This window comes from Pezoporus occidentalis, unplaced genomic scaffold (genome assembly GCF_034315485.1).
Source record: "Pezoporus occidentalis ecotype Australia unplaced genomic scaffold, CSIRO_AGI_Poc_V1 ctg8, whole genome shotgun sequence".
Classification (NCBI taxonomy): domain Eukaryota; kingdom Metazoa; phylum Chordata; class Aves; order Psittaciformes; family Psittacidae; genus Pezoporus; species Pezoporus occidentalis.
The window spans coordinates 4,812,225-4,832,037 of record NW_026916158.1 but is presented as its reverse complement, the minus strand read 5'-3'; the positions used below and the strand labels follow the sequence as shown (position 1 = coordinate 4,832,037).

The 19,813-nt window shown below is 41.3% G+C and overlaps 1 protein-coding gene across 4 annotated transcripts in view; it reads right to left on the bottom strand.

Annotated features, from left to right (window-relative positions):
• TIPARP (TCDD inducible poly(ADP-ribose) polymerase) overlaps nucleotides 1–19,736 on the bottom strand; it is a 40,250-nt gene extending 20,514 nt beyond the window's left edge. Inside the window, exons 1-3 of one of the 4 annotated variants that reach the window (XM_062603258.1) lie at nucleotides 19,581–19,736; nucleotides 17,096–17,174; nucleotides 723–1,719 (exon numbers count right to left, since the gene is read on the bottom strand). In XM_062603258.1, coding sequence (XP_062459242.1) covers nucleotides 723–1,657 — 935 coding nt within the window. In that variant the 5' untranslated portion in view covers nucleotides 1,658–1,719; nucleotides 17,096–17,174; nucleotides 19,581–19,736. Of the gene's footprint in view, nucleotides 1–722; nucleotides 1,720–3,872; nucleotides 4,349–17,095; nucleotides 17,175–18,304; nucleotides 19,335–19,580 lie in introns of those variants that run through there. The other 3 variants (XM_062603259.1, XM_062603260.1, XM_062603257.1) reach the window with 3 other exon arrangements.
• Between the last annotated feature and the right edge of the window lie 77 nt (nucleotides 19,737–19,813).

The following is a 19,813-nucleotide window of genomic DNA, read 5'->3' as shown; positions in this document are numbered from 1 at the left end:
AACAACCATGGAAACTTAAAAGCTGCTTTTTAATTTCAGAAAATGAGTGGATAAACACTACTATGTATAGAGGAAACAGTAATTTCTAATAAATGGTTTAACAATTTTAAATGACAAACAGATGATCAGCATTTCTGAAGGTATTGCTCAAGTTGTTCATAGCAAATTAGCTGAAACGTCACCACATACTACCAATCATATGAAATTTTCAGTCAGATGACTTAACAGAGCACCTGCCTGATTTTAGTTGCTTAGAGTGCAATAATGAAACCTATGCTCGGAGTGCACACAGCCAATCTGTATTCACAGTGACAGAGAACAACTGCTGTTATCATTCCTGTTTCAATCACTGCACAGGCTCATTCATGCTGCCACTTTTCCTAATACAGAGAAAACATTCTTTAGGAACGTTAACAACAAGCACAATGTAACACAACAATCTCCATCAACTCCATTTACATAGAGCTGAAATTTCCTTACTTCATACACTTCAAGTCTTCCAGCTTCAAAAAATACTTTCCAGATGCTAAACAGTAGTTTTAATGGGCATGCAAGACTTTTCTGTTGTGGCAAACTTGTTAGTTATTATTCAGGTAACATCATCATAGGGCTTATAAAACACTTGCATACAAAACATCAGGAAAAAAGAACACATATTCTATTACACTTCCTCACCACAGCTAAGAGCCCTTGCTAGTACGGGAGTAAATTTAGTTACCTACCGATATTTCACTTTGATCCTATCATTATCAGGGTTGCAGTAGAGCCTTTCCAGATGCTCCTGGGAATCATTGGTCACACTTTGCCAACTCTGGGTTGCTGTCCTCCTCACCTGCCAGTGGTATGGCAAAACTGTGTGATGTTTGGGACAATCACTGCCATAAACACAACTGCCCTGGAGAAAATCCACACAAATTTCTATTCCATCTTCCTGATGGGTGTGATATTGCAGCTGGTTCAAAAGCTCAAATACCAGATCAAGAGAAGCTTCTTCACTTTTGTCCTGGAATATCCCACCACTGAATTTATTGCTTAGGCTCAAATTGTATTGAATTGGACAGCTAGTCTCTTGGAATAAGATAGATGAGTAGCTTTCCAGAATCTTGTCTGGGAACAAAGGACAAGGTGCACCATCAGTAGCAGCTGGGTGCAAAGGATGGTCCTGGAATGATTCATTACTATTATCAGCAGCAGTTCCCGGAGTCGTTTCTGGTGAGAGGTCTTGCTCTCCTGACTGGACATCCTGCTCAGGATGCCCAGAAGGATGAGCTACTGGCAACTGACTCTGCACATTTGGAGCTGTTGGCATCAGCAGAGTCACATTGTTTTCTGTTTGGGGACAAGAACTACTGAGGTCCAGAGTCTTTTTCACAGTAGGCTCACATAAATCACTATGACCACCACTCTGGCCTCGGGGCACAAAGACTCTATCCAAGGTCCCAGCTCCCAGCAAACTGGTAAAGATTGGCCGCAAAGCCCGGAGAGTTTCTGTGTCCAATCTCTTCTGCACTTGCTGCTTCTTCTTGAAGCAAGGCTTCACTGGTGGTATTTTTTCAGACAGTCTTATCTGAGGAGGAAAGTCCTCTGAAGGAGGGCACTTCATTCCTGGGCAGTGAGCCTGCTGCACAACACACGCTGGCTTTGGTTCCGTGTCCATCAGACACGGACTTTGCTCTCCCAAATCACTTTCAAATGTCCCAGAGCCTTGCAAGAATCAATCTAGGGCAGAAAGGAAAACAAGACAGTTAATCTCTCTAATTGCTCATGGTTGACACGAACAAGATCACCCCTGGAGAGGATTTCAAGCCAGCAACAGCAAACTCCTCCCCTCTCTGTGACTGTGGGTAGCCCCTAGGCACGTAAAGCATGAAACCAGCTGAACTCAGGCTAATTAATCCCAAACACACACTCATCGTCTTCTCTCACGTGAAGTCTCAGAGACACTCAGGCACGCACACACAGTCCCGAGGGGAAGCAGGAAAGGGGAATGGGCTTATGCTCTCCTCGTGATGGTGTTAATAATAAACAGCGCTTCAGTTCATTATTTTCTATAGAAGTGAACATTGCATTGTTCATTTTTATGCTTCCCTCACACACAGACCTGAGAGGCATTAGCAGACATATATCCCTGAATGTTCCCACCACACTTTAGATATTCAAACACCATTTCTTCTCCCACCAGATAAGCAGGCGGATGTACGCATTCCAATTCCATTCACATATATCTTCCTTCATACAATCTCACACATCCACCCAGCAGCTGCATCAACGAACTGCTGGCTTCACTTAAAGAACAGCAAACTTCATACCAGCGCCAGCAGGGGCCAGGATTTAATCCTTGTTTTTTTAGACACAGGAACTCAAGTGCTTACACCCTGTTCCTCCTGCTATGCATCAGACACTGACAGTCTCATACACTTCCAGACACTCCCACATCATCTACAGCCCCTCTCATATGCCCACACTCTCTCACACTGACTCAGACACACAGGCTGCACTCTGTCACCCTGATGTGACACACCGAGCTCATTTGCCTCTTGCTAGGCTGGTCAACAGGAATTAAAACTAGGCAGTCAAGAAAACAAAAGGGTGCCAGTTTGCCAGTTACTCAGGAACAGAGGAAAAATAGTACGTCTAAGATGAAAAACTATTTTTTTTTCTCGAGTACAAATAAATAGTGTGCCTCATACGTCACCAGAAAGCAAGCTCCATGGCTTTTAATCAGGAATCTCGTAATATTTAATTACACTTAATTAAACCCTCTTCAATCTGCTTGCACATAGCCTCAAAGCTTAGAGTGGAGCACATTAAGGATTACTTCTTGGATAAATGTATTTCAAACAAAGTAATTCACATTTCAAAACAAAATCCCAGAAAGGGATAAAATTTAACAATAATTTCTTATTACTGACAATTTGCTCTGCAAAATTTCTCATTGAGTCTCCCTTAATTTGAAACACACATTTAGAAAGCTTCTGCATTACTGTGGGAAACAGCATGTCAGGATTGCCAGGAAAAAGGAAAAAAAGTTGTACTTTCACAGTTTCCCATTTTTAATTTAATGCAACTGGTAGATTTGTTTGCCAGTTAAAATAAAGTTTATATTTACTGGCACTTGTTATTCTTCCACAGACAAACCAGGTGTTTCTCCTTCTAAGCCACCAAGGGTACCTTAAACTCTCACTTAACTTCTAAAGTTTAAAAATCCTCAACTCTGAAAGGAATCAGATGTTTCACTTCACCGAACCCAGGTTTAACAGCCCTGGTGAGGCGATATGCAAGAGGCTCTCCCAGGGTCTCAGGAGTCCTGCTGTGCCAAAGAGCTAAATAAGTAACTTCTGGTCACTTTCGGCAGTAACCCTAACCTTAATTCAATATTATTATCACTCACTTGATTATCACTTAAGTTTTGCTGTGATTTTTAAAGAACTGCCTTCTTACAGTGTAGAGCTCAATCCCCCAGTAACTAAAAACTGAAAACGGTGAGAATCAGAGTATCCAATTTTGGTGGCATTTCTGATTTTTTAACACCCCAAATCACTCGGTATTGTTTAGAAACAACGTTAACAGTCACCAACAGCAACGCTGATTTGCACAAGAGATTTCAACACAGGAAAATCTCTTGGTGAGAGATTTCAATCCCCAAGTACTCGCCATCTCATGCGAACCACACCTCCTTTCCCTCTGCTGAAGAAAGCAAGTCTAATGGTCCTAACATAATTTTTTTTTTTAATGAAAAAAATATAAGAAACAGCCCAGACACAAAACCTCACAAGAGCAAGAGCAAGCAAAACCCTGACGGACAGGCCGCCCCGCAACTTTCTGCAGGGTTGAAGCCACTGTGAGCGGCAGGTTCCCCCGTAGCAACCTACCGGCTTTTGCTCCCCCCCAAGCGAGAGTCCTGAGGTTCTGATCAGATTTAAGGATAGCTTCGAAACAAGATTAGTCTTCCGGCGGGGGAAACAACGGATGAACAGACTGCTGCAGCCGGGTGCTCACACGCCAGTACTTCCACCTTAAGCGCGCAGAAACGCCTGTGTCCGAGCTCGCAAGTCCCAGGCTGTTTCTCGAGTTGCCCTCGGGGTTACCAAGAGACAGCAGCGCGGGGAGGGAGCAGCTGTAGCCGAGCCCCGGCGCTGCGGGAAACGGCAGCCCGAGCTCACGGCCGCCCTGGCCGCGCAGCAGTAGGTGTCTCAAGGCTCACACCGCCCCGCCCCGCAGCTTCCTCTGCTCCTCACGCATTCTCCTCGCTGTTTTAAATATCGCTTCCCGAGAGCACTCTGCAGGCGGCTGTGCTGCCCGGGGAGGGGCTCGGAGGCGGCGGCGCTGCAGCTCCCCGCCGCCTGTGCCGGGAAAGCGGCCCGCCCCCTCCGCCGCTCCGCCCAGCCACCTCCCTCAGCGCCGGCAGCGCAGGGGGCTCCGGGCGGAAGGGCCGGAGGCGGGGAGCTGAGGTATGCACCGTTCTGTACTCGCCACAGCCCTTCGTGTGCTTCCGTGGCTTAAGCCCTGTCTTGAACCCGCACCCAACCAGCGACACCAGAGAAAGCGGAAAGCGCGGCGACCGGGTCATTCCCAGCAATAAAGGTGCAGTAAATCCCTCTGCATTTGATTTATCACGCATTAAGCACATGGTCTCACTTCTGCAAACCTTGCGAGCCCCAGTGCCTTACCAAAGAGGATTTCCTCAGGCAGAAAAACAGCGGTAGGCCAACGAGTGCGCCCAGGCATGCGTGCGTGTGCGCTTGCACGCAAGCAGGGACCTGTTTCCGAGGACGTGTGAGTTTAGCACCATGTCAGCCCTTGCAGCTTGAAAGTCACGCAGCACACTGGGATAAACAGTGCTCACAAAAGCCAAAGTCGGCACACTCATTTTAAAACGTTACTGAATTTCATGGTGTTAAGTTATTCACTGAACACTAATTAATGACTAAGAACCAAAGCAGAAACCCATCCTGCCTTAAAGTCACCGTGACTCATTTTCTGTACCATGGTGTGAGCTCAGTGCCTTCCTCGCATGGGGCTGCCAGGATTTGGGCCTGCACTTCACTGCCTGTGACACACTGAAAAAGAAAGCATGCAGTGCACCAAGTACAATGAGTTACAGTATGTTACTATTCATTTAGATGCCGTATTTTTAAGGCGGAATTTGTTAAAAGCATAGTTAACTTTTCTTTTGTCCAAAAGCCATTAGCATGCTGTCATCTTTTGGCTGCACGCTGTGCGTGTGTGAGAGCACGATGGTCTCGTTCAGCTGCTGGTGTGATGGCCTGGCATGCTTCCCTGGTGAATCACACTCTTGTAGTGCCGTAGGAAACTTCCAACAGGACATGGCCATCAATTCACACAGGCTCCACACACATCCCACAAGAATTAAGCACATTTGCATCACTAACATGGCCAGGTAAAATAACTTATAAAGAGGTAAATAACTTCAGAAGGTGAAATTCATGTTGATGGATCACATTATGTGTGGTTTTGTTTTCTTTTTATATCTCGTCTTCCATTCCTTGCGCTCAGGGATTTTAAGAAATCACGGATATGAAATTACATATACAGAAAATCCAGGCACCTGGAAAGATAGTCATTTTAAGGGGGTACAAGCTCTACAGTGTGTTTGAAAATGCTGTGCAGCTATGTTTATGATGCATGGAGAACATGCCATTTCCACAAACAAATTGCAAAAATTGAGCTTCATGAGTTGGAGCTGACTTCTTTTAGAATGACACAGGAGAGGCAGAGTAAAGGAGGCATCGCTGTCTATAGGTGCTGAAAACAAATTATCATCTATAAATTAATTGAACTCTTGAGAGTCTGAAACATCAGACAGGCACAACAAAACAAGAGCTTTACCAAGCACGGTGACTGGCCATGTGTCATACCCTCATTTAGCAAGAAAGAACCTCATACACACTTGCATTTATCTTCTATTATCAGAACAAAAATTATCTGTTTGAAAGAGCTTATTTTATGCATGAGATAAAAATAAGTAGCACATATGGCTGAACTACACACTAAGGTACGCATAACTCCCACTGCAGTGGGATCGTAAGGACATAACTGAGGGAAGATGGAGGCCTGGAATAACCATTTTTCTCAAAACAAATGTATAATTAAAGGAAATATATCACAGCACACCAGCATATTGTACACCCATTTCTGAGGCTATCCCACACAAATACATAAAGCAACTATGACCACCATGAGAGTATGATCTCATTTTTAAATGCACAGTTAGATCTTAAGCAAGAGAAAGAAAGCTTTAATTATTTCTTTCAAATGGTAAACTGCTTCAGAGTGAATGCAGCCATTTACAATTCTGACTTGCAAATAATGGAATAATCAGTATGCACAGTTCACTTATTTGCTGATGAAAGAAGGGAAATGCCTTTGACTTAAATGTTCATGCTTCAAAAGAACAACAAACCAAACACAAAACCCAATGTTTTTGGGCTCCATTGCATTTTTTTCTAGTGACAGAAACATGAGCTCCTTTTCTACCTCAATACTTGCACAACAAACACTTTTAACTTCTTAAGCTACATCCCATCACAGGGAGGTTAACTATTCTTTTCTGATGCTTTATATGCAGAGAAGTCACTGGAAGGACACTGGGGAACAAGGCAGCACACAAAAGGTGCGCTGCACCTTCTCAGTTTTTCTGAAGCCATTTGGTCCTAGGTCTGTCTCACACACTTGTGCTCTCAGCATTTTCAGTAAGAAGAAAAAAAGGAGAGGAACAGTCACTGCCACAAGCTCTCCTTTTAGCTCAATGTATTTCTGCCAGCCAATCCAGCAGAAAAGCAGGTGGTCTTCACTGATTTCAAGGCATTAAAAAAACTCCTGTTACGAGAAATCTCAGTGCTACTGTTCCCAATGTGCTTATACTCTGGATGTCTAAAACAGTCTACATCACTGTATGCAGCAAATCAAGAAGAGAATGAACTTGACTTTGGTAGTACGAGTTTTCTCCAAGAACTTCTCTACCATTTCTCCAATTTAATCAATCACTACATAACATTTTTCTTCTTTTTTTTTTTAATTGCTTTCTAGCGCTGAACTTTACACACAAGTAAAGAAATCAGTACCGATTATTACCACATAAAATACTGAAATCTACAGTTTCAGGCTTTTTTTCTTAATATCATTATTATGTAATACAATTAGATCAAAATTGTCTCTTAATTGTCTGCTTTAACAATTAAACAAAAATACAAAATGAGACATTGCTAAGGTTAAGTAACAAGTCACTGGCAATTGGAAAAGGACAGAGGTCCCTTGACTTACACAACAGCATTTCACAGGTTGGATCAACCATTTAGCACATCAAAGTCCAAGACAACATACAAATGTCTGTGACTCTTTCTTTGCTATGTAGCAGCAGACATGGATGCCAAAAACTAGAAAAAGGAATGACAGTTGTTATTCTTAAACTAGTGAACCATCACTTGCAGTAGGAAACAAAGTTATGCCACCTTTATTTTAGCAAAAATACAAAACTTCTGACTTTGATTTAGCAGTGAAAAAACAATCAATCCACTGATATCTTACAGTACTGAACAAAGAATGTGCATTTATTACAGAAATCAATATGAAAGGAATTCATCCATGTAGCTAAATTTACTGTAATGCTTTGAAATTAACCAAACAGAGAGTTATTTTCTGTACCAATGCTTGATGAGAAATGCTGATCACTTTCAAATAACATTTCAAGCCCTGCCCTTGTTCTGACATGGACATGTGCCAGCAAGTCAGTTAGGTAAGTACCAAGGGAAAAGAAAGGTCAATGATGCGGACATTTCTGAGAAGTTCACAGATGGGAAAAGAGACTCTCTGGTCAGCTCACCCTGTTATTAGGATGTGCTTTACTCTTCTATACCTATGAGACTTTTGCAGTAGTCCATTTTTCATAATATATGTCAGTCTATTTTTTTCTCTCACAAGTTGCATAACTAAATATTTGTATTTTTTTCTTTTCTGTGCATTTCTATCCTCCCTCTTAATACTATGGCTTACTTTTTCCTTTTTAAGTGAAAAAGCACTTGCTGTGTTTATATGAAGGTAAAAAAATGCAAGCTAGTTTTCCCTGATGAGGAGAGAGGAGGGCAGCAAAGGTTTATTCAACGCCTGTACTCTGGTGGCCTTTGCTGGAGTGACACCTAGTGGGGTACATCTCTCTTGGTCTGTCCTGACGATCAGGAGGGCAAAAATTTCAAGGCCCAAACATGCTGACATGAAGCTTGCTATTCATTAATGTTTCCCTCCACTGGAAATGCTGAACGTTGACTGAACTTTGGCCAGGCTGGTGCACACAGCTCCAGCTCAGGAAGAAGACCTCTGGCAAGCGATAAACACTTGATGCCGTAGCCTAGAGAAGAAACTGGCACCCTACCTTGGTGTGGAGCACAGAAGGGGCATCTGTCTGCATTGTGTATCTGTGTCTGACTTCCACACACTGTCAGAATGAAGAATTGCTTATGAAAATGCCATTATATTTAGAGCAGTATAAGCTACAGTAACTACTGGAATTACTGTGCCTCCTTGTGCCCTATTGCTATGAAATATAGCCAGGAGTCTTAGATAACTAAGCAGAGTTGCATATCTGACTGGTAAATGCATTTGGCTCTTTGAAGGTCAGCAATGACCCAAACCCACAGTGTTTATAAGAAAAAATATAAACACAGATTATTCTTATGGTACTATCCACAAAAAAAAACCACAAAACAACCCAAAACCAAAAAAAAAAAAACCCCACCCCAAAACAACCATCATCTGCTTAAACATGATAATCTAGACTGGTGTAAATAGAAGGGGGGTTCAGTCTTTAAAACAGAAATCTTGCTACATAAATGACATACTCACTATGTGGCAGTGACTTTTTAGTAATACCTTATATTCTTATGTTTTACACTGCTCAGAAGTATCAAAGCTACAGTAGTTTCAATCCATCAATATTAGTAAATGAAACCTTTTGAATGCAGACCCAACTTTTACATTTGCAGCTAGTAGTAACAAAAATTTAGTAATTTCCTTGGTCTCAAATTCATCTGGTTTGAATATCTTGTACTAGTAATTACAAGCTTTAAAAGTAGACTATTCTGTTTCTCTTTTTCAAGTATTTAAAATACTTGAAAGTTTGACAAGAACAGCATTTCTAAGAAAAAAGCACATACATGACACATCTGAATAGCACCATACTTCTAGTTATTTTGCTGACTGTCAGATAATCTTTTCTCTGTAGGTGATTTGTGATTTATAATTCATGTATTTGGACAGGGAATGCATCATGCAAAAAGCAGACCCTTTTCCTGGAAAATTTGTTAATCATTCCTGCGGAGGTATCTTACTATTATAGGGCTGCAGTCTTAGGGAAATGGACCTAGAACTTTGGCCTACACATTCAGAAGAACACTTCAGTGCTTTTAGCTTATCAGCACAGTAACATTATACAACTTAAGAGGAAGTGTTTACTAAGAGTTCCCATATATCTTATGAAACAGGAAATAATTTTATCACAAAATCAAAACAGAGAAAACTTGTATCAGTCACACTCAAGTCAGCAGTCTCTCAAGGCATCATCTTTATACATGGCGCTTCCTTCTTCAGTTGTACTATCCAGTGTTGTACCAGTCTGAGGGAAAAGTTAATGATGCTTCAAAACTAACTCAACAAAATCCAAAAACCTCATTCTTAAGATGCATGCAGTACGCATTTGCAGGGCATTAGGCATAAGTTAGAAACAGGTAACATTTCAGTACACTAAAACCCCTCAAATGTTTAAATACCATTTTGTGACTGGAGTCTGAAGACAGCTTTTCATCCATATGAATAGGACTTCTGGACACAGTGCCTCTTTTTCAAGAGTAAACTTAACTGACTCGCTTACCCAGAAATTATCATGTATCTATTCATGTATCTGTTACAGACTGGTGAGATGCTCTGGGACATTCAATAGATTAAAGCATCCATCCCATTTTGAAGCTGATTTAGATCCATGAGTTAATACATAAAATGACTGATAGAAAATAATGCCCACAATGGAGACACACTCATTTGATTTATATGGGATTTTGTTGAACGGGTGCACCCTCTTGTGGAAGTATCTTAAATCTGTACAAGGAAGTCTCTTAAATCTATACAAGGCATGTGTATTTAGATAAGGCCAAGGCAGCACTTCTATGCAACCTTCGTAATATGAGAAATACAAACTGGTTTACATAATACCATGTAACTTTTAAGATTTTTTTTTTAAGGTTAATTCTAAACCATTGATGATTCTGGCACACGTGTTACAATATAAAAGGGAGTAGTATTATGAATTTGACTGCCCTTTCTCCTAAGCTCTGCATGATTCACACAGTGAGGAGAAAAATTCACATATTAGGTTAAAAATAAAATGAATGGAAGAAATTAACACCAAATTCAACAAAACTTTTTTTTCTTTTTTCCTAAGATTCAGGAGAGGAAGAACAAAAATCTGACGCTCCAGAAATAATCTTAATGTTCAAATTGTCAAACTTAATTGTGCTTTCTGAAAACAGCAATAATAATGAAAAATATTCACAAACATACCATGTTCATCCAGTGGGCTAGTCATAGTTCCAGCTCAGCTGTAGCAACACACTTTTAACCCTGAGTAATAATACAAACCCATCTGGAAGAAAATGGGCTGGTCCTTCATTTTGCCTTAACACATACGTTAAGTAACCAATAAGAAGAGAGACACACATTGCGTCAGTGATCCCGTGTGTCTTCCTTCACTATGGCATGGCATACAGTTTGTCTTAGTGTTGACTCCCAAAGCCTCCCTGCTGTGGATACTGTGAGCAGCTGGATGGATACAATCTGTAGATCACATAAATAAAACTACAGTGTTAGACAGCATCATGCAGAAAACAGCAAAATGATAGCTATATTCAGCAGATGTTCTTTGTTTGGAAGCAGCCTTAAGTGACTATGAGCAGGAGAGATGCTTCTGCTCTATGTTTTACAATAAGAATATGCTTTGGAATGATTATTTCTTTATGGAAGAATCATTGTGTGGGAGTACACTATAAATGCTTTATTTCTAGAGTTCAGGAATCTGTGGGTTGCTGAAATCAGGATTCCAGAAGGGTACACCATACTGCCTTGCTATATTAATTCTGTTTGTGAAGATTTTTTTTTCTTTTACACTTCCTAAGGGTTTTCAAATTTAGAAAAAAACATGACTTGGAAGAATTTCTTCTGACATGTAGGTCCAGATTGAGTGTAGCAATGATTGGCTAGCTAGAAAATACAAAACTAATTCTGTTTTCTGTGGATAGATTAATCTCCAATCTGTATCAATAGATTGATATTAATGAACCTGAATAATTCTATGCAGAGCCATCTCAAATTGGCACCACACTCAAGCTCACCACAGGCATGTAGCTATACTGCTGCAAGGGGCAGTTCCGTACACCTGTGCCACAGAAGTTTTGAACTGCTTTCACATGAGCTTTACATTATGCTCAATAGACCCAACCTGGGGAAGAACTAGACCACTGCAGACACCTGAGCGGCTGTCTGTCATGGTTTAAGCCCTGTCATTAGCCTAGCACCTGTCCTATTCATTATGTCTAGCTCCACACCAGACTTCCAGAATCCACAATCTGCTGCTGCAGAGCACACCTACACATACCTGGACCTTGCTTTCTTGCAACAGATTATCCTGTGAGAGCTTTCTGTCCCAGCCAAGAAGTCATGCCATTCTCAGTGGTAGCGCTGCTGCACTCACTGGTAGCCTGACTCCTACAGAATCCTCAGTATTAGTATTAATCAGATTTCATATCTCCATTTTATTCACTATAGCTGGGCTCAGCCATTACCTGAAGTCTAAAACTGTCTGGATATGATTTCTTTATACTTCATTCTGTTCAGACCATTGGAGTGAAATGGGCATTACCATGATGAGTTCAGATGTTTGTGATGGCTAGTCCGTGTTACATATGGTTACAAATAGTCATTCAGAAGATGAAGTAGTCAGAAATACCCCCTTTTATTTACTCATCCTAACATTCTTCACATGATACTTCAGTTTCTAGCTCATCCTTCTTACTCTAGATACTAGCATTTTAGGAACCATCAGTACAAGAATGGCCAACTCTTCTGACTACACATTACAGGCTAAAATTTTCCTATGGCTAAGATGCAGAAGATGTTTGCTGAATTCAAGGGTGAAGGAATGGGAAACCCCAGAGCTAACTCACAGGTGTAAACCGACACCAACCACCATGAGATCCTCCTACATTGCTAAAGGATGGAGCAGTAGAGGGTGGGTGCCTGGATGACACATTTCAGACTCAGAAATCCCATCTGACTGACATGCTCCCACTAACAGGGATTCAGACTGCAGAACTGGACCGGCATAATCCCACTGCAGATCACCGTATGTACTCCTGGTGTGGGAGCTACACGTGAACTGCATATAGTCTGCATGCTATTAAAGAAAGAGGCTGACTATCTGACATTTAAACAACTGTTTGATTGCCTGGCATCCTCTTTGCCTAAATACATAATCACAGGCAGCAACTAAATAGATGGTTCCAGACTTGGCTGCGTTAACTAGCAACAAACCTTGGCCCTACACCAGTACTCCATCTCAAGTCACACCCTTAGCTTATTTTGCCATCCTACCGATCGTCTTCCACGCACACAAAACACATAGGTCTGCTTATAGTAAAGGCTTATTCATTCAACTTCCTCAGCCTCTCCTAGTGCAGCAGCATTAATGACACAGCTCCTTTACTTTCACCCTGTATTTCTCCACTACATTATAAAAGGAAAGCATATAGCAACTCCATGTTAGGTGGCACACCCAGAGCTGCATGTCTAGAAGAGTTCTCCTGAGCAGGTGACAAGAGTTCTCCAGTGGCCTCCACACAAGAAATTGCTTGTCTGCCACCCTTGGATCACATCCGGCTGTAGAGCATATATGCGCAGCGTCAGTCTGCACAAACCGCCACAGGACACAAAGCAGGAGATTTTGGGTTTGACAAGAATAAAAAGTGATACGCAAAATGATGAAGTAGACTACCATAATTATTTCCTGCTTTTAGAAGCTTTTCTTTATATTCCCTGCAAGTTTTGCCTGAAGATCTCAAAGCATGAAAACTAGACCTCAATGTTTGAGAAAAAGATGCCCCAGATCTTGAATATTAGGTTTACTCATACTTGTAGAGTTTAGCTATTTTCCAAATACTGCATTTGATAACTGCTTTTCAAAAGTATGGTTAGTTCCATGCTCTTTCTGGGATAAACACTCAGCAAGGCAGCCCCCTGAGATTCTATTAATAGATAACATTTTATTAATTTGGTCTACAGGCAGAAGAACTTATCAACCAGAATGTTAAAAATGCCAAAGGAGGAAACTGAAGCAGAGAGAGTGAACTTAAACAGTGAAGAGAAACTGAAGAGACCATTTCAAAACACCAAAAATGGATCACATATGCTACACCGAGCTCCCTTCATATATAGCAAGTGTCACAGAAATCCAGCAACTTCCAGCTTTTAGAAATTAAAGGTGAGCATAGCAATCCATTATTTCAGTGCAGCATCCTCAGAAGGTAAAAGACAACAGCTCATGAAGCCACAGCACTGGATAATGTACTCTACTTTGTCCACCTCAATGATAATTGCAACATCATCCCATTTCCTAACACAGAGAAGGGCAACTGTCCTGGTTTCAACTGCTAACAGTTATTTTTCTCCTTCCTAGTAGCTGATGCAATGCAGTGCTGTGTTTTGGCTTTAGCCCGAAGACAGTGCTGACAACACACTGTTGTATTGGTTGTTGCTAAATAGCGCTTACTCTAACTCAGACTTTTCAGTCTCTAATGCTCTCCAGTGAGGAGGGGCAAAAGAAGCCGGGAGGAAGCAGAGACAGGACACGTGACCCAAACTAGCCAAAGGGGTATTCCATACCACAGCATGTCATGGCCAGTATATAAACTGGGGGAAGTTACCTGGAAGGGAAGATTACTGCTCAGGTAGGGCTGGGTGAGCAGGTGGTAAGCAACTGTATTGTGCATTGCTTGTGTTTATTGTTTTTTCCTTTTCCCTTTTTAGTTTTATATTCTCTCCCCGTGTTATTTCCCTTATCATTATTAGTCATAGTTTTATATTATACTTTAGTTACTGGACTGTTCTTATCTCAACCCATGGGGTTTACATTCTTCCAGATGTCCCCATCCCATCTGGAGGTGGAAGGGGAATGGCTGCATGATGCTGAGTTACTGGCTGGGCTTAAACCACAACAGCAACTCAGACATTCTCTTCCCCTTACAGAGTCATAGATTTTTGCAAACCCACACCCAGATAAGAAAGCTATCCTCTCAAAACAGCATCTGGAGACAAAATTGTATTAAGCCAGTGCCATTCCTTACCAGCCCCAGACTGCTCCTCCACCTGTGACAGCTGTGCTCTTTTGGGGGCTACATTCTAAATCACATCGAGGAGCTGGTTTGGCTGAAAAAGAATACAGCCAGATTGTGTCTCCACTTTCAAACCTCAGACACCACAGAATGCTTAAAAAAAGAAAAAAAAAAAAAGCACAGTACACAGAAGAATTGGAAAGCTTCTCATCCAACTAGTTCACACAAAGAGAGCCAGAGCTGCTCAGTTTGAGTGTCACGCGTGTTTATTCAAAGGTTTTTCTTTTGTATTTCAGTAATCCCCATTCTGTTGATCCACAACTCGGCACACTAATCCCTTACCACATGAGAAATTTCAATACATCCAAGCAAACACAGGGATTTCAGAATATCAGAAGAGTTCAATTTTGAACAAAGGGGGCGGGGTGTGTGTGTGTGTCAGTCTTAACTATAGTGAAGCTTTTGCTCTGCTTTAATTTAATTCCTGGATATAGTTTAGTCCACTGACTCTAGAACAAATGCCATTAAGAAAGTTAGTCTGAATTTAGATTTAGATGTGAATGTAAAAACCTAGCAGTTCTCAAAGCTATGGAATTTTCCTTCCTAACTAACAAGGTGGGAAGGGGGAAGGGAGAGATGTTAGAGGAAATAAAGAAAATCTGTCCAGATTTCTTATAATGAGAATGAGGAGAACACACAATTTCCACAAAGAATTGTAATAGATAGCTTCAATATTAAGTCTTCATCACAAATTTTTTAGTCTGCATCTACACTACTAGGAAGTGTTCTCAATTTCAGTGAATTACTTAAGTTAAAACAACAAAGTAGACAGGTATCTTTGTGAAATGAAATGGTTCAGCTACAACAATTATATAAGGGCAAAAGGAAGGATCACCTGCAGGGAACTTGACAGTGAGTTGGTTACCGAAAGTAAATGATATTGTCTTGTACTTAAAAAAAAAACCTTTCAGAGAAGCACACAAAACCGCAATGGTTGGTAAGTAAGCAGCAAGAATTAATGGCTGCAAGGGTCAGCCAAGTTATCTTTAGATATAGATTTACAATTTAGTTACATATGGAAAATAAAAAGGTATTTTCATATGAATGGGATCATTCCTCTGGCTGTTGTATGATTTAAACTAAAATGCATACAGTACTATGGCATGTAGATAATGAACTGAAAGAGATGCAAGAGACTGCACAGATGCTTCAAGTCTACAGTAAAACATCATATTCAGGGTAAACATTAACACGAAGCCAAAGGCACAATATCTTTCTTAGACTAACTTAAAAAGAGAACATACACACCCCCAAGTACAATGGAGTATACATCACTGGCACTATTGAACAAAACACGTGCAAGGATGGGGAGACAACACCAGAGAAATGAGACTCTCCTTTTCTGAAAGACAGCTGAACTTACTGCTGCCTTACTTTGTATAACCATCTGAAATAAGCAATTTTAAAATGTCATGTATATGTTAAGTGTAACTCTGAAGATTTACTCTGACAAACTAGTGTTATAAAAGCAAAGTACAGAGAGGGTGTGTCAAAGTCCATGTTGAGAATATTTTTTTTTTGTTATAGAGGTAATTCCACACAGCACACTATGTTCTATGTTACTTTTACAAACATGAATTGTACAACACAGAGATCAGCTATAGTCACTACTGCCTTTACATGTATTTTAATCACAAATATTATTTTATGTGGGACTCAGTATTCTTGCCAGTCAGTATTTCTTCTTGATAACAACTGTTACTGTTGGAATGTGATAGTAATCATTACCCTGAAAAAGATGCATTTCTGGCTGAGAGTTTTTAAGAGTTCTTTTGTTAAACAAGATGTCAGCTAACTAACAAGTGAACAATTCAGTTAGGTATAAGAAATACTGGGACATCCTAATATTAACTTTGGGTGACAGCAAAAATGGTCATGTTTGGTCTGTTCACACATAATGTACTGATGTCAGGAGAGTTTTTTCTACAGGTTTTGCAAGCTAGAAAACAGTTATCAGGAGTCTTTGAACTACATTAGAAGGACTGTATAAATTGTCACGTGTAAGAACCTGTAATCTTTACAGCAGAGCTATGCTAAGAAAGAACTGCAGCTCAGAGTGATACAGAATTTTCAATGCAGTGGAGAAGTCTTACTTGCAGAAACAACTTCTGTGGGTGAGTTCCCAAGCGTTTAGGTAAGCATAGCTAGGCTAGCCTGAACAGAGTCTTGACAGAAAAGTTGCTATGCAATGTGAAAAAATGTAGCAAATGCAGCTTGAAAGAACTGCTATACAAGATTCTGTAATATAGTAATTTGATGGAACACATCAATAAAAAGAGGGAGAGAAATAAACAGATGTTTAGAAAGTTGCTAACCAGTGACCAATAATAACCAAGATGCTCAAGACTATTGGCTAGATGAGTACAGCTATACAACCTCAGGCATCCACTGCTGAAACAGCCAACTCCTCCCTCCGCACACGCAGTCCAGACACCAGTTTCATCCCAGATATTCCCACACTGACCCACTGGAGACACACATGAGAAAAGGAAACACTTTTAGAACAACTCTGTGTCGTGGTATTGCTTTTGCTACTACAGCTATAAAGACTCATGGCTCATCTGTCCCAGGGCACCTGTTCATAGCACTGTTGTGGTAATGGGAAGAGCCACCACAACAGCTTTCCTGTTGTGTTCTTGACCCACCTGAGGCTTCCCCCTGTCTGGGCTGTCTTGCAGGAACTTCCCCTTCTGCACATTAGGGATTCTTTTAGGATTTCAACACCTAGAGGAAGAGATGGCATAAATTAACCAATTGAAAAAAAAACCCTAGTAATAAGTTATGGACTCACTGGGGGAGCTGTCTTGTTTTTTTGTAAGACAGCCATATTTATGAAAACCATTCTTAGATGTTGGGACATTAAGGCTCATACTGGCATGAAAAATGACAAAGTTCTTCTAAAGAGCAGACTTATTTAATAACCTGCCTAGGAGAGTCCACCTTCCAATCCAATGCAAACATATTTTGGAGTCTATACTTCACACTGATAAGTGGCAACAATAAAATAGACAAAACAAATCCTGCTGGGAAATGTCACTGCCCTTATTTTAAGATTTGGTCCAGCTTAGAGATTTAGAGAAAAAGTGAGAGCAGTAAAGATAATCCATGCGTTTACAGAATATTTAGTACTGTTTCTGTGTTTTAGGGAAAAAAAAAAAATGTTAAGGAACATACTTTGTAAGTTACAAAGATAATGGCATTACTATTTCTATTATCAGAACTTGTGGTTTTGGGTCATTGAGCCATTGTTCCTCTGATTTTGATGCCTTATGTTCCCAGCAGTTTCTGAATGGGGATTCAGACAGGACAATGCAAATTTAGGCACTTAAGCAAAAATTTGTATTATTCTGACAGAAATTGGTTGTCCAATTTACTGTTATGGAAGCCACTAGAGCACACATAGAGTGAGTGTGAAGCTCTAGTGACAGGTTTGTTGTATGCAGAGTTCTGCTTAGAGTTTGCAGTGCCAGGATTTTTAAAAAAAACAAAGTATCCATTTGTTTTTTTCATTAAAATCATTCATCATTGCACTGCCTAAAACAATGTCATACTTCATCTTAATGGAGGCAGATGGTCACCAGGCAGATTTTGTTCCAAAACAACAGCATCCTTCCCATGTAAACCCAAACCAAGAACAGGAAGTTAGACTTCATTACATTCCGTAACAGAAAATAAATTCACTCAGGTGAGCGGAAGGAATAAACCTGTGCAAGAACAGCGTCAGTTATTACATCTGAATCTTGACACAATCCTTATCTTTCCCACAGATTCCAACTACTTTGTATGACTCTTAACAATGTTCTTTAATAAGAAAACTCACATGACTGGTAACACTGAGCAGTAATGTTACCTACCATGCGTTTAGTTTTAATGTGGTTTACAAAGAAACCAACACTGGTTTCCACTCTTTCTGGAGCATGATCCTCAGCACAGATTTCAGAATGCCATCTAATGGGCAAACAGCATTCCCCACCAGTGGAAGCCAGGAACTGCTGAAGCTATTTCTGAACAGGTTACTATAACCAGAGATGCAGGGAGTAAGGAAGAGAGACATGAGAAGAAAGAGGTATCCATGTGTTTCACATAACAGATACTCATAAAAAATGAATCAATAAAAGCCAGGGACACTTGCAAATCCAGCAAAGCGCACACACACGTCTGCTGGGCACAGGCAGACGTTTCTGTGATACTCAGAATTTCTGCAGTTCATCTGATCAGCTAATGTGCCGCTAACCCAGCTTGGGAATGAAGAGGTATTTCCAAGCCAAGAAGGAAGGTCTTGCCAGCAGAAGGGTACCTCCCATAGTTGTCTGTAGATAATACATTAGCAATACCATTCTGCTAGCACACGACATTCAGTTCACTTTGAATCCTGAAAATCCACTCCCAGTTTGGCCTTGGAAATTTGTTAAAAGACAGAGTCGTACTACATGTGTTTTATAGAACTCCATCAGAATGAGTTATGATTTTTCATTATATAAATTTAACTTCATTTTCAGCTAGTATTCCCTCATTGCGTGCACTTCGTATCTTTTCCTGCAAGCAAAGATTAGCAACTGGGGTGAAATAAGTGGAAGAATTCCTTTCATTAAATTTTAAAAAGATACACACTCTGGTAAATAAAGCCGTCTCACAGACGTTCCAAGTACTAAGGAAAAAGCGCTGTTGCAGGAGATAAGGAGGACTACAGTCACCCCAGACCATCGGAGCCACATCCCAAAAGCTGTATCACATCGGCCGGCCCTTCACACTTTCAAGCAAGACGCTGCTGTTAATCCCCGAAATTTCTGTGGGCTCCCACAGGCTTTTATCACTAACTGTAGATGGACCGTTTAGAACCGATCCCCTTCTGCGGCTTCCCAAACTGGTGTGTGTGAGGGAGATTAGAGAACACTTCAAAGAGTTAAATGACACAGAAATGCTTTGCAGAAGCACAACTAGACTTGAACCAGATAAGCACACGGCACCAACTCTGTGGGAGCTGAAGTTAGGGTTTTTACGGATAATAAGGACATACGGGGGACGAGCCGACTGCTAGCAGGGCTTTCGCTCCTTCCCCGAGGCAAACCGCTACAGTTTCAGCCACAGCCCCAGAGGGAGCGCGTCCTCCGGCGTGCCCCCACTACTCACTTGCCTCAACCTCCAGGACCCGCGCTCCCACAGGCCGGCGGCCTCCAACGCGCCATGCCGCGGAGCCGGCCGGCAGCCCGGGGCAGCCCCGCTGCGGGGAGCGGGCAGGCTCCGCGGCGCCGCATCGGGGCCGCCGAGGTTGGGACTTGCCCGCACTCACAATGGGCAGGCGAGTAACTGTCGTACCGGCCTTAACAGCCGCCCGGCAGAGGTGGAACCTTCCCAGCCCCGGA